Source organism: Pipra filicauda, unplaced genomic scaffold (assembly GCF_003945595.2).
Source record: "Pipra filicauda isolate LSUMZ 115617 unplaced genomic scaffold, ASM394559v2 scaffold757_size155077_pilon, whole genome shotgun sequence".
In the NCBI taxonomy this organism is placed as follows: domain Eukaryota; kingdom Metazoa; phylum Chordata; class Aves; order Passeriformes; family Pipridae; genus Pipra; species Pipra filicauda.
The window spans coordinates 47,750-62,731 of record NW_024104928.1 but is presented as its reverse complement, the minus strand read 5'-3'; the positions used below and the strand labels follow the sequence as shown (position 1 = coordinate 62,731).

Sequence of the window (14,982 nt, the reverse complement as noted above, 5' to 3'; positions counted from 1 at the left end):
CCTGCACAGACACCCCAACAATCCCACCCTGTCCCTGACAACATTGCCCAAACATTCCTTGAGCTCTGGAAGGTTTGGGGCCATGACCATTCCCTGGGAAACCAGTCTGGGATTACAGGAAAGGGATAGATGGGAATTGTGTTCCTGAGGGGAGCAACCTTTTATTAAGCATCTCTATCAGAGGTAATAAGAGAAAAATTAACGCATCAGAGGGAGACCTTTCATTCCCCAGCTGGGCTGGGATCCAACAGGAACCCACAACAACCACAACTGGCTTTCCAATATGAGAAAACACACACAAAATATCTGTTATGGGAAAAGCAGTAAACACAAAATCAGGGAATGGTTTGGGTTGGAAGGGACCTTAAAGACCTTCCAGTGCCACCCCCTACCATGGTCAGGGACACCTTCCACTAGCCCAGGTTGCTCCAACCTGGCCTTGGACACTTCCAGGGATCCAGGGGCAGCCACAGCTGCTCTGCCCAACCTGCGACAGGGCCTCAACACCCTCCCAGCCAGGAATTCCTTCCCAATATCCCATCTAACCCCGATCTTGTCTGTCTTGACCTCACTGCTGGGCTTTGAAGAGCTGATGCTGAAATTCAAACCCATCAAGTCACAACCATTAAATAAATCAGGAAAATGATGGAGAGGAGTGGAATCCCCCTGTCCTCATCCCTTGCACAGCCACGTCCCTCCAACCAGGTGGGTTCCCACCTGCCTTTCCCCAAATCTCCCTCGACGCTGAATTTTGCGCTTGCAGAGGAAATTCAACACACGGGATTTATGATTCCCTGGACAGAGGGAGAGAGAGGCCTGGAGCAAGGAGCTCTAATCCATCCCCTACATTCCCTCATCGGAGCCCAGAGTGAAATTCTTGGAGTGCTGGACACAGATTCCCCTTGGAAGGCGGCCACGAGCGTCGATCTGGCTGTGAGGGGAGATCAGCGTGGCTCTGGATTGCAGCAGCTCCACAGACAAACATCAAACCTTCCTCTTCCACTCCCTTGCTCACAACAAACCCATGGAAACGCAGAGCTAAAGCATTCCCAGCTGGCCAGAACCTGGGGAGAAAACTGGGAACTGATTCCAAGAGCAGGCTCTGGGCTGATCCCAAAGCTCCTGGAGATCCTCAGAGGGATTTGGACATCCAATGGTTGAAAGCAAGAGGCAGAAGACTCAGTTATTTCACATTTTAACAAGGTTGTTTGTGGGATTAGATTCAGTGCAGATTTCTAAAACACAGCACTGAGGGGGAAAGAGCAAAGTTAAACTCGAGGGGGAAAACCATTGTTTCCTTGTAAAACCTTAAATATTCGAGTCTCACTCCTATAGAAGGATTTGAGATGAAACTTGGTTTATTTTAGCACTTCATTAGAGGTACTTGTGGATTTAGAATTGTCCCAGGATGGGAAAAAAAGTCCCTTTTTAAATTACTGTCTGCTCGGAAGAGTGATTTTGATCATCTGGGCTTGACTCTTTTCCTCTTCACCACATGGTGATGGATTTGCTCCCAATTTCCTTGAGCACAAGAGGAAAATCAGGCCAGAAATGTACTCAAGGAGGAGCTCTGATGTCCCCAGACAGCACCTTTTCAGTGTTTATTTCCCACTGCAGGGATCTGTATTCAAGACATAAACAAAGTCACCACATTTTCCTATCACTTCATATTTTACTGTACCAAGAATCAATTTTGGTCACTCCCCTAAACTTGATCATCTCACATTATTTTGAATTTTTTCTCTGATCTACAATTGCTCTGTAACAGCTACTACTGAACTATGTTGGGAAGGGAGGGGAAATCCCTTTAACCTCCCTGTTTTGGTGCATTTTTGCCCAGTGAAAACAGCCAGAAGCACAAACAGTTCCAGGTGGTATCTTTTAAGTCAATATTGTGTTAACATTTCCCAGAATCACAGAGTGGTTTGGGATGGAAGGGACCTTCAAGATCATCCAGTTCCAAACCCCTGCCATGGGCAGGGACACCTTCCACTAGCCCCAGCTTGCTCCAACCTGGCCTTGGACACTTCCAGAGGTCCAGGGGCAGCCACAGCTTCTCTGGGCAACCTGTGCCAGGGCCTGCCCACCCTCACATCTTCCCGAGATCTAATTTAAACCTGCCTTATTTCAGTTCAATTCGGTGGCTTAAAAGACAGAGAACACAATGTCCAAACAGAACAAATTAAAACCAACTTGAAGAACAAAACAAAGACCTCTCCTTGCCGTGCTTTCATCCATCCACCTTCCCAGCTCTGCCCTGCTCCCAGCTGGAACTGCAGTCCAGCAAGAAGCACCACGGTGGTGGGAGCACTGGGGCTCTGATGGCCACAAAGGAGCCAACAGAGCTTCACATGGATGGAGTTGGGTGACCCACAGGCCACTGTCAGGACCAGGGGATCTTAGAACTATCTCACCTTTCCATGCTATTGCTAAACTTGATACGGCAGTGATAGGTGGAACCTTCTCTGCTTGGAGCAGTGAGGTGTTGTCCATTATCTGTACAACAGTGGGCATCAACAAGCATCCCTGTGATCCAGAAGACCCTGCCTGTCCTCACCTGACAGTCCACAGGCAAGAGCATCTTGCCTTTCTCCTCGCAATACTCACAGAACCATAGAATGGTTTGGGTTGGAAGGGATCTTCAAGATCATCCAGTTCCAACCTCCTGCCATGGGCAGGGACACCCTCCACCAGACCAGGCTGCTCTGAGTGCATCCAACCTGGCCTTGAAATTCAGATATCCTTCTAAATACAATAAAAAAAGTTGGGATTCCCTTCCCAAACAAAGAGGAAAACCTCCATGTACAAATAAGACCATCTGCCAGAGGAGCAGGCTCAGCCTTCTCCTCCCCCAAGGTGGATTCCCTTGGCCGAGCTCTGCACTTCTGAACCACACACACATTTATTTCCCTGCCTCAGCACGGCTGAACCTCTCTGAGCACTTTGAAGGCCTTTCACTCTTCAAACAGCCACCGCTTTTCCTCTTCAGAACCCCTGCATTCCCACCCTGAGGCTTGGAAGAGGCCCAAAGCCTCCACGTCTCCTCACACCCGGGAGGCCGCGGGCGCGTGGGGTCCCCCCGGTCAACGAAGTGCCAAGAAGCTAATGAAGACAAAAGTGTCAAGGCAGGGCAGTGATAACACACACCTCTGCCACGGAGCTACTTTGACCGCTCTGCAAACAACTTTGGCAGCTCCTGGCAGGCCCGAGACCGAAAAGAGGCACCTCCACGTTATTAAAACGTCTCGCTGCTCTGCACAAGCGCCGCGGGATGACAAATTGCTGCCCGCGCATCAATTGGGTTTTCTGAGAAGTTCTCAAACCCTGACGGGTTAAAAAGCGACTCCAAGCGTGAATCAGAGCCCCAGTGGTAGGAGATCATCGATACAAGGGATTATGCAGATTGAAGAAATACCCTCGGCACCCGAAAGTTTTCAGAATGCAAGCTACGTCAACCCTGAAAACAAGAGGCACTGCATCATGATGGCAGGAGGGACAAAGCCAGGGGGGTTTAACAGACAAAAAAAGATTGTTTTAATAGGAGAGAAGCATCAGTCATTGAGTCTTACTTCATTCAGACTTTCTATCCAACCCATCCATCTTCGGTGCCAAGAGATGACAGGACCACCTCACTTTTCCCCCCAGCCTAGTGTATCAATAATGCCCATTTCTACCCCAAACAAATGACTCCCCAGAATGGCCCTTTTCCCTAAACTGGCTTGCCAAGCCCCACAGATGCCTCACTACCTGCTATGGTCAACTTGGCTCTAACGGGGCCCCCTCCAGAGGTGGCCACCGATGGGTGGAGCCTTCCCCAGTCACCTTCCCCAAGAGCCACTTTGTCATTCATGGCCAGGGAAGAGGGGACCGGGGAGGGGGGGGTGGCCGAGCCAGAGAGGGCCACAACCTCCGAAGGGGCACGGACACAGGGGAATGCAAATCCCCCCTGCCCTCCCAAACGCCTCTGGGGGCATTATCTGGGAACAAAAGTCCCCGAGGCGGGCGGGCTCTGCATCACTGCTCTCTCTGTTCCACCACCTGCTCGGCGTCCGCCCGCGGAGCCGCCGCGTTCCCTCCGCGCCGCGGCCGCAGAAGCCAACGGGAGCACAATGGGCCCCACCGGCCCAGGGTCAGGCCTGGCTTTCTTCCTCACCCTCATCCCACCAGCCCTTTTCACCTCCACCACCTCCAGGAGCCCCGGAGCGCTCAATAAGGAGGTGGCTTCGAGAGAGGAGAGGAGGAGGAGGGGGGGAAATATAGGTCTCTGGCGTAAATCACTGACGCCGTTTCCCCTCCTCTCCCCTTCCCTTAAGACCTGATGGTCTTCAGTCACACATCTTAAAAGAAAAACAAAAAACAAAAACACAAAGACTTACTTGTCTCAAGTCGATGAAGGCCAACTGCAGCGTGTCCCCTTGGAACCCAGGCACTGGGCCGGATCTGGCAAACTCTGTGGGAAAGAAAAGAGGATAAAAAGCGCCTTTAACTAACCATGGACAGGGAGATTGGCAGACGGATGACAGGGAAGACAAGAGAGGCTGGGGGAGAGGAGGACCGCGCTTCTAAGGAGTCATGTCTCCCTCCCTTCAGCGTCTTTGTTCGCCCTTCAAAATTCGTGTCATCAAAACACCATTAATTCCACCGTCCTGACAGCAAGGAAACTGTACTAATTCGACCTGAAATTTATTCCCATGAGCCGCACTGGGCTCCAGAGTATTTGTTTTGTGAACGGACAAACAACTCGCCCAGAAGAAAGAGGGGGGACGTGGGGGTGGAAAAAGTTTTTCCTCTCGACACAATAAAATCTTCAGCTGTGAAAACTCCTTTTCAGTTCCGAAAGCTATTTATATTTTAGGGCGCTGAAGGAATTTTCTAATTTCACGCCTGTCACCAGGCCCCATGAGCATTCATCAAAAAAATATGCCCGGCAGCACCATTAATTACTGGGCATTTGCATGATCTGGTGGAGGCGCGCTCTCGGGAAGAACCGTTGGGTGGCACGTTGATTCCCGGTGGATGAAGACATCTGACAACACAATAACGTCGGCTTCTGAGGCGAAGAGAATATTCCCAAGGGCCACGTTTATCTCCTTCCCCAGTGTAACCTGGCCAAAATTTCATACTCTGGTCATTCATTTTTCCTTCTAATCCATCCTTTAAGCCAAACCTAAACCCACTTGAATGAAGCCGTGTCAGAGGACTTTAGTCCTTCCATGGCTCTTAGCGGCTTTTGCTCGGCGTTGCCCGCGGAGCCAATGGCCACACGTATCCGAGGGCGCCTTTTGACGACGCGCCTGAGGTTGGTTTTGCCCGACTTCACTTCGCTTTCACCCTCTCTGGTTACAGCTTTATCTCCTCTCTGCTCCTTTCAGCACCCAGGGGGCTTTGTTTGTGAAGCCACAACTCGACGTCGCCAAAGACTCGAGAGGGAGCGTCTGCCCTCGGCCCTGGAGATGCCGCATGTGGAATGAAATGTTTTCTTGGGATTGAGTGACAAGGAAGAAGGGAGAGGAAAATATACACCAGCACATAGATTTTACACTTATACGGCCCATTATTGCCCAACTATCCTGCTTTTTACTCCACAGAGATCCTCAGAACAGCTCCTAAAGCTCCACAAAGATGAGGATTAAGGATGGCTCGACAACAAGGAAGGAGGATTTTGCCTTTTGTCTCTGTGGCTAATCAGAGGGACTAATGGACAAAGTCACTTCATGCCAGATGGTCTTCTCCTTGAACGCTTCTCCTTCCAAAACCTATCAAGCAAATGCCACAGAAGAAGGAAAATAAATCATCACATTCCTATTTTGAAAGACTTCCTAGAGCAGCCCCATCCCAGGAGCAGCCCCATGGCTCTAACGAGAAGATTAATGAATTAGACACCAGGATTCAGCCCTTATTTCTGGGAAGCAAAGAAGGGTTATTCGTCAACTTTCTCTTGCTCCACCTTCCATTAAAACCTTGGGATGGAGAACATCCTTCAACACAGACACAGGTACCTCCAGGGGCACTGTGGCCACTTCTCAGACACCCACAGCTCTGCCTTTTAATAGTCTCAGATGCCAGAAGAGCTTTGAGATTGGAGCCATCGCTCATCTTCACGGTGATCAGTCAAGTGAGAACTGCTGCAGGACAGCAGCAAACACGCCTGGAAAACCAGCACTTTTATCCCACCTTGCTACTCGAGAGGAATAATGAAAATATACAAGGCGAAATTAGGGATGGGATCGCTCCCATCTCGGTTTTGGATAGGAAAAGCACAAATCAGAGCCAGGAGGAACCATCCGTGGTTGTGCCTGCAGAGTTTTGCACGGGATAGGACTGGACAGAGATTATTGGGAAGGAATTGTTGGTTGGGAGGGTGGGGAGGCCATGGCCCAGGTTGCCCAGAGAAGCTGTGGCTGCCTCTGGATCCCTGGAAGTGTCCAAGGCCAGGTTGGAAGGGGTTTGGAGCAATCTGGGATAACGGAAGGTGCCCCTGCCCGTGGCAGGGGGTTGGAATGAGATGAGCTTTCAGGTCCCTTCCAATCCAACCCATTCCATGATTCCATGAGATTGGAGCTGTTCAGCTTCCAGCCAGTTTCACTGCCCAGTCCTGCAATATTCAGGACACAGGGAGTTTACATTTACCCCTCAGAAAACTGGTTTAATTAATTCTAACTGTAAAGGCATTTTAATGTATGTTGGCTGTAAAACTTGCCTGCAGCTTGCCCGAGCCAGCGCACACACACAAGGGAGGACTAACCCAAGCCTTCTGCCTCTGATCTGCAAGGGATAAATCATCCTCACACATTCCCTCTGCACCCCACTGTCTCATCTGGAAAAATTATCCCCAAAGCCACATCAATCCTAAACCAGCTCCACTTTGGAAAAGCACATACCTGAGAAGCTAAAAATATTTAGATGTGAGAAACAGTGTTGGAGCATCTTCCCAAGGGATGAAACTCCCCTGGGTGGCTCAGACATCCCTGGGTTGAGGTATCCAGTCCCAGTGTCCCACCATCCAAGGACAGGGTCACATCATGTTCCTGATTATATCTGGAGGAACACTGGGAAGCAAAACCCTGAAAGGGCCGCGATGAAAGCGGGTTTTCTATTTTGGATGAAGGGCTTTGCAGCTGGTAGGAATCGACTGAGAGGCACACAGGGAGTTGTGAAATTTAAGATCCTCCCAAAAGCATGAACGTCAAACCCTCATGAAAAAGCGGCTGTGACTGGGGATGTTTTCACGACACCCGTGAATTTGTCACTGTTGTCATCTGCTCATGAGCAACCCGAGAGAGATTCCAGTTCAAGATGTGGTTGCTCATCAGCAGCTCACCTTTAGCTGTCTCTTCCCATCATCCCTTCTCATTGTTCCCAGCTGTGGCTGCCCCATTCCTGGAAGTGTCCAAGGCCAGGCTGGATGGGGATTGGAGCAACCTGGGCTAGTGGAAGGTGTCCCTGCCCATGGCAGGGGGTTGGAATCTTTAAGGTCCCTTTCAATCCAAACCATTCTGTGATTCTGTGATTCTTCAGGAATCATATGGGAGGAAGGCTGAGAGAGCTGTGCAGTGACACTGCTCTTCCCCACAGCACATGATGATGGTCCAACATTGAACCAACACTTGTCTGAAGAGCAATTCTCACTAAAAGAAGAAGCTCTACTGAATTAACAATGCACTGGAACCTCCCAGTGGGAGGTGTCCCTGCCCATGGCAGGGGGTTGGAACTGGATGATCTTTAAGGTCCCTTCCAACCCAAACCATTCCATGATTCCACAACTGACATCCAACCAGCGCAATGAGCTGATATGATTCGTGTTAGAGGAGAAACGAGAGGGAGAACACGGCCCAGACACTCCAAGAAAGCCGCTCCAGCCCTTGGCCAGGAGGAGCCCGGGCAGGAATGAATGCAACGCTTCACCCCACGGCCGTACTCCTGTGATCGTAGGTCACACTTTACATACCAATGCCACCAACTTAGTCTGAAGGAGGAATGAACGAAGTCTTAAAGGGGGAGAAAGAAAAAAAATAAAAAAGAAGAAACAAAGAAGAGAACGGAGCTTTAGAGGAGAGACACAGCCAGTTCTTCTTGGTTTTAATCTCTTCAACCAGATTTCAGGATAATTTTCTCGGAACAACCAAAGCACAGTGTTGGCCTCAGTACTGTCGGATTCGTTTATTGTTCTGTCTTCACTACCAAGGCAAGTGGCAAACATAGCAAGCAACCCACAGTACAGCCCCTTGAGCAGAAAATCACAGGAGAATAGAGCAGATCAGTATGCGGCTGTTTGTACAAAGCATTTAGCCAGGCTAAAGGTTTGAGGGGTTTGTGTTCAGGCCAAAAAAGTAATGTCTTTGCAAGGGCTACAGGCTTGGGCCACCCAGGGCAGGTCACAGGGGGACTCTAACCTCTCTTCCAAAACATTTCACTGATGAAAGAATCAAGGCACAGGAACCGTTAAGCCCTTTACAATGGACAAAGAATAAAGAGTTCAAACGCCCACCAGAAAAGAGACATCCACTGTAAAGCAACGATGGCGGGCGGGGGGACCTCCTGTGTGCCCCCAGCGCGGCTCCGCGCGCGGGGACGGGGCCTGGCACGTCCCGGGGCTTCAAAGGGGCACAGCTGGCGGCTTCGTTCCTCAAAAACATCATTTCAGGGGAAGATTTACACAACACCGTCAGAATTCCCGACGGCGAAGTTCCAGCGGCTCCTGTGGAAGGGAACCTGGACAATCTGCTGGTGGTCGAACAAGTTTTGGGGGAAAAACCACCTCGGTATTCCTCACGGAAGGATGTAGGTCTCAAAGTCATCTTCCTCAGATAAACCCTTGGAAGATTATCCTAGAAAAGCCAAGTGATGGGACGTCTTGTTCCTCATCCAGAGGGACAAAGTGACTCCTTGAGGATACTGAAGCTGGAGAATAAATCTCTGTGTGGACTCTGGAGAAGTTTGTGAGGAAAAGAGGTGGGAGATGATGGGTAGGAATTGAGGCAAGAGGGAACAGAGAGAAGGTCTCAATTTCCACACTGAGCTTCTACTTCACTCAGTTTCCACACTGAGCTTAAACTTCACCCACACCATTCCCACACAACCCCACTTTGAAGTTGTTCCCCATTACAGACTGAATTACCAAAGCTCATTCCCATCTGGGTAATTCCAGAGAGCTGTAGGAAGAGGGAGAAGTCACCCAAAATACCCTGAACTGGGTCAGGTTAAAGAAAAATTTCTATCCCTCTCCATCATTTGTTTCCCTGCTGGAACAAAGCTGAGCCTGGAGAGTTGTCACTGCAGAGAAACGAGTGCTCCCAGGGGCTGTGATGACCTGCTGGCAGGGCTGAGGAGCACCCACAGCCCCAGGGAGGAACTTCTCCATGGTGGACCATGAGATGTTTCCAAGTAGAAGAAAAAGAAGCTCTTCAGGAAGGAACTGGGCCATGAAATCTGGCACACGATCCATAGGAGAGGCTTAAGAATCGAGTTATGGATCTCCACAGGTTCCCAAACCCATAACCTGAGATGCACAATGGATGTCTCTTAGTTCTTCATTAAAACACTAGAAAAAGTGGACTGTGAGCATCTCACACCGGTTCAAGAGGTTGTGGACTCCCCATCCCTGGAACTGTCCAAGGCCAGGTTGGACAAGGCTTGGAGCAACCTGGGATAGTGGGAGGTGTCCCCATGGCAGGGGGTGGAATGAGATGGTCTTTAAGGTCCCTTCCAACCCAAACCATTCTGGGATTCTGGGATTCTAATTTGGGCTGCAAAGGTTGATGAGCATCAATACTGTGTGTCCACGACGGGTGGGAAGGGAAGGTGGTGCAGAGCTGAGGAACTGGGAGCCCCTAAAATTCCTCCAACAAAATCAGGGGTGGACAGAGACAATCTCTCCTGACAGAGCTGCCAAGGACTGTGAGGATGGGGAAATAAATACCAGTTCATATCCTGGTAACAAAGTAGAACATGGGGAGGTGTTGGAGATGGACAGTATCCAAAATCAGAGAATTATGGAATGGTTTGGGTTGGAAGAGAGACCACCCGGTTCCAAATTCCTGCAATGAGCAGGGACACCTTCCACTAGCCCAGGTTGCTCCAACCTGGCCTTAGACACTTCCAGGGATCCAGGGGCAGCCACAGCTTCTCTGGGCAACCTGGGCCAGGGCCTCTCCAACCCTCATGGTAAAAAACATCTTCAAAATGTTGTAGCAGAGAGCAGAAGTTGGAGACAAAAGGACAGGAGAGGCTGAGGGGACACCAGAGGAGTAGCAACAGGTTTTCAAAGGAGACAAAAAAGAAGGAAAATAGGGAAATACTAAAGCTAAAAGGAAAGAAGGTGACAGATGAAAGGACAGATGAAGGGCCCACAATCAGGTGGTGGTTGGAGGGAGTGGAAGGAAGCAGGAGTTCTCAGCTCAGGGGCAAAGTCAAAATGCTGCAGAGAGATAATTCCTTTTTGTCATCATGCAGACTCCCAGGCTTTGCCCAAGTCAGGCTTGCAAAGACCTGTGCTAAAGTAGGGAGCATTGTCCAAAGATTCCCATCAGCATCCTGACAGAAAGGGCACGGTTTTTTGGAAGCTCACAGATGGGGAGTCAGGAGCTGTGAATATTTATAGGCACTAATTCACCAGGAATCACCCTCTTCCTACTCTGAGTGCTCTGCAACCTCTAAGAAAGGTCAGCTGAGGGAAATGAAGGTGGTATAAATTCAGGGAGAAACAAAGGAGGATAAATCCAAGCACGGGAAGGTGGCAGAGCCGTGGAGCAGAAGCTCCCAGTTCCGTGCCCGTGGTCACTTGGAGCACCCATAAATCTCCCTTCCCATTTCCAAGAGCACAAACAGCAGCTCTGGGAAGATGGGAAAACACCTCTGCTGTCAGCACAGATAATCCCACTCTAACAGCAGGAAAAGGCAGTTTTGTTTTCCAGTGAGGGCTGGGTTTTGACAGGCGGAGAGGTGGGAAGGAAGGAATGTAGGATGTGCTCCTCTCATCCTCCCAGGGAACCAAAACCCACTGGGAAAACAGAGGGTCTGAGAGGTCCCGGGGATGAGCTGAACAATGTCCTTGTACAGGCATCAGGATCTCTTGTTCATGATGGAAAGATGTCCTTTAAAGTCACCCATGCAGGCAGCTCATCCAAACTGGGCTCATCTTGTATTTGGGACAGTCTGGAAAAACTAATCACAGAATCATGGAATGGTTTGGGTTGGAAGGGACCTTTAAGATCATCCAGTCCCACCCCCTGCCATGGGCAGGGACACCTTCCACTAGACCAGGTTGCTCCAAGTCCTGTCCAACCTGGCCTTGGACACTTCCAGGGATCCAGGGGCAGCCACAGCTTCTCTGGGAAATTTATTCCAGTTCCTCACCACCCTCACAAACAAGGATTTCTTTCCAATATCCAATTTAAACCTTCACTTTTCCAATAGGAAGCCATTCCCTGTGTCCTGTCCCTCCATCCCTTGTCCCCAGTCCCTCTCCAGCTCTCCTGGAGCCCCTTCAGGCCCTGCCAGGGGCTCTCAGCTCTCCCTGGAGCCTTCTCTTCTCCGGGTGAACCCCCCCCAGCTCTCCCAGCCTGGCTCCAGAGCAGAGGGGCTCCAGCCCTGGCAGCAGCTCCGGGGCCTCCTCTGGACTCTCTGCAGCAGCTCCACGTCCTTGTGCTGTTGTTCCCAGGGCTGGAGCAGCTCTGCAGGGGGGTCTCACCTGAGACAGGGCCAGGGGGGCAGAATCCCCTCCCTTTCCCATCAGTTCTTGCACCTCTGGTGCCAAAGCTCAGTCTGATGCCAACAATCCAGGCAGCCCTTCCCTTTCCATGTTGATGGGGCAGCAAATGAGTTATAAATCAGGAAATATTTTACAAACCCACAAATCTGGAGAATTAATTCACCAGTGTCTTCTTTTCAGCCTAAACCCCCACCTTTTTCACCTCTATTATTGTTGATTGTGAATACAAACCCATTTGCCTGTCATGTGCTTCATATCTGCTTCTAATATGCACAAAAATATCTTCACCACCTACAAACTCTTCCTAATATACAAATAAGTCCTTCTATTAATTTGCCTCACCCTTCTCTTAGTCAGATTATTCCTCTGGCATCACAAGAGACTTAAACAAAAGCCTGATAAAGTCCAGGATGAAAATCCTGTAGCCCCGTTCCCACATCACAGCACTCACTGGAAGTGCTGCAAACAGCTCTGAAATCCTATTTTAATATGATAAAATTAATAAACTAAGAAAGGTTTGGGGATATGGGGGGAGGAAGAGGATGGAGGAAGAGGCATGAAGTTAAATATGGTACAATAAAGATGCTGAGATTCAAGGGTGGTGTAATAAAGATGCTGAGATTCACACCTGTGCTTTCAGATAAAACACTAAAAAATAAACGAGAAAAAAACCGAGAAAAAACCAAATTGAAACATATTTTCTGAATGCACCAGTTCACTCTGGGAATTGGCTCATCCTGACATTAAAAACTTGAGGAATTGCGGCCCAAAAAAAGAGAAGTAAAATGATTCCTGGTGTCAGGCAAAGACACCAGACATTTTTACTGCTGAAAAGGAAGAAAAAGGCTTAGTCTGGGTTGAATGTTGTGGGACTGACAGCGATGGATTGGAAGATTCCAGCTCCGGAATCCGTCTCCGTTCCGGCACCTCGGGATGGGGCAGCAGGTCACCTGTCCCAGGTTGGAGTCACCTGCTCCTGAATGTCTTGAGTGCTCCTGGTCTTGCCTCCCAAAACCAACTGGAATTTAAGGAACTGTGCTTTTAAACCCGGAATCAAATGCCATCTGTTTTTCCTTGCAGCGGGAGCTCTCGGGGAAGAGCTGCTGCTGAGTGATCCCCGTTCCCGATGGGGCGGAAAACTGCCGGGATCTGTGCGCGTGTCTGCAGCCCAAACAGAAGGAATTATTAATGACAAATGGGCCCTATTATTTCCAGCTACATCTCCTGTCCCTCTGTGGGCACTGATTGGGATTCAGCTGCTCCCAAAGAGCTGATGGGACCCAAATTAGACAGGAGGAATTTGGGGTTGCCGAAAGAAAAATAAGGCCTCGCCTGCGTTCTGACACGTGATACAACTGCAGGATTGGGATATGACTCATTAACCAGGGATCTTTCTCCCAGGTTGTTCGGCTGAGGGCTGGAAAACTGGAAATGGACATTAAAAAATAAAAATATGCTCGTTAGAAACACCACAAATCTTACTGGGGGATGTTTCTGAGCACTGAATTTCAATCTCGGTGTTGGTGGGTGCAGCCGAAGGGAAACACAGTCAGGAAGATGTTTGATAAAGGGTGGAAGAAGGGATTTGGAGAGTGGGAAGGGCCAGGTGATGATGGAACCAACACAGGGGATGGCACTGAGTCATTCCCCATCCCTGGAAGTGTCCAAGACCAGGTTGGACAGGGATTGGAGCAACCTGGGCTAGTGGAAGGTGTCCCTGGCAGGGGGTTGGAATGAGATGAGCTTTGAGGTCCCTTCCAACCCAAACCATTCCTTCATTCTGTGATAAACAAGTTACATCCAAAAAGTCCCCCAAATACATTAGCAAAGATTTCCTGAACTTCTTATCAGCTCTATCAAGCTCTGGGTTTTCACCAGCCACGGTCACCAATCCATCCCAACACTAATCCCATTAATAAATCCATCCCTCTCACAAAGAGGATCCTGTGCACAAGCGTGTGCACTCTGCTTTAGCTTAATTATAAAAATAGGATGAAAAAAAGTATTTTGTCTGCTTCGAGCTCTGTTTTTTTAACCCTTTTACTGAGTAGGACAAGCAGCAACTTCAAGGCAACCTTAGGATTTCAGTCCTAATTCAGGTGAGCACCAGATGACCCAAAATGAGCAGGTTTGAGAGCAAAACCACCACAACGCTCCACACACACCTCTGAGCAGATGTTGTCATTTTGTCCCAAGGACTCTTTTTTTCCATAACACTGAGTTTGCAAAAAGGCTTCATTGTGAGGAAAAAAAAATCCCTGCAGCAGGAAGAGAAGACGATTGGTTGAGGTCGGGAGAGAACCAGAACTTCTGGGGAGCAGGTTGCTCCAAACTCTGTCCAACCTGGCCTTGGACACTTCCAGGGACCCAGAGGCAGCCACAGCTTCTCTGAGCAACCTGGGACAGGGCATCACCAACCTCAGAGCCAACAATTCCTTCCCAATATCCCATCTAGCCCTGCCCTCTGGCACTGGGAAGCCATTCCCTGTGTCCTCTCCCTCCATGCCTTGTCCCCAGTCCATCTCCAGCTCTCCTGGAGCCCCTTTAGGCCCTGCCAGGGGCTCTCAGCTCTCCCTGGAGCCTTCTCTTCTCCAGGGGAACCCCCCCAGCTCTCCCAGCCTGGTTCCAGAGCTTCTCAGAAAGAGTCACAAATAAACTCAAACTCTCGAATAAACTCCTGCACTCAAATATCTCCTATTTTTTAAACCACTCCACCTCAAAAAGTAGGGATGCTCTGCAGAGCACCAACACAGCAATAAAGAGGAAAAGGAAGACCAAAACTTCGATCTCTCAGAATTTGCTGAGCTTCCTCTGCCCTGAGGACAGTGTGGCCAACAGGTCCAAGGAAGTGATTCTGCCCCTGGACTCAGCACTGGTGAGGCCACCCCTGGAGTGCTGTGTCCAGTTCTGGGCCCTCAGCTCAGGAAGGACATGGAGGGGCTGGAGCAGGTCCAGAGGAGAGCAACGAGGCTGGGGAAGGGACTGGAGCACAAGTGCTGTGAGGAGAGGCTGAGGGAGCTGGGGCTGTTCAGCCTGGAGAAGAGGAGGCTCAGGGGAGACCTCCTCACTCTCTGCAACTCCCTGACAGGAGGGGGGAGCCAGGGGGGGGTTGGGCTCTTTTCCCAGGCAACCATCAGCAAGACAAGAGGGCTGGGTCTTGAGCTGTGCCAGGGGAGGTTTAGGTTGGAGATTAGAAAGAATTTCTTTGCAGAGAGGGTGCTCAGCCATTGGAATGGGCTGCCCAGGGAAGGGGTGGATTCTCCGTCCCTGGA

General features: G+C 50.0%; 1 protein-coding gene across 1 annotated transcript in view; it reads right to left on the bottom strand.

Moving 5' to 3' along the window:
* LOC114001550 (exocyst complex component 6B) overlaps nucleotides 1–14,982 on the bottom strand; it is a 137,965-nt gene that overhangs the window by 75,583 nt on the left and 47,400 nt on the right. The window contains exon 11 of the mRNA XM_039389656.1: nucleotides 4,377–4,450. Within this exon, the coding sequence (XP_039245590.1) occupies nucleotides 4,377–4,450 (74 nt within the window). The remainder of the gene's footprint in view (nucleotides 1–4,376; nucleotides 4,451–14,982) is intronic.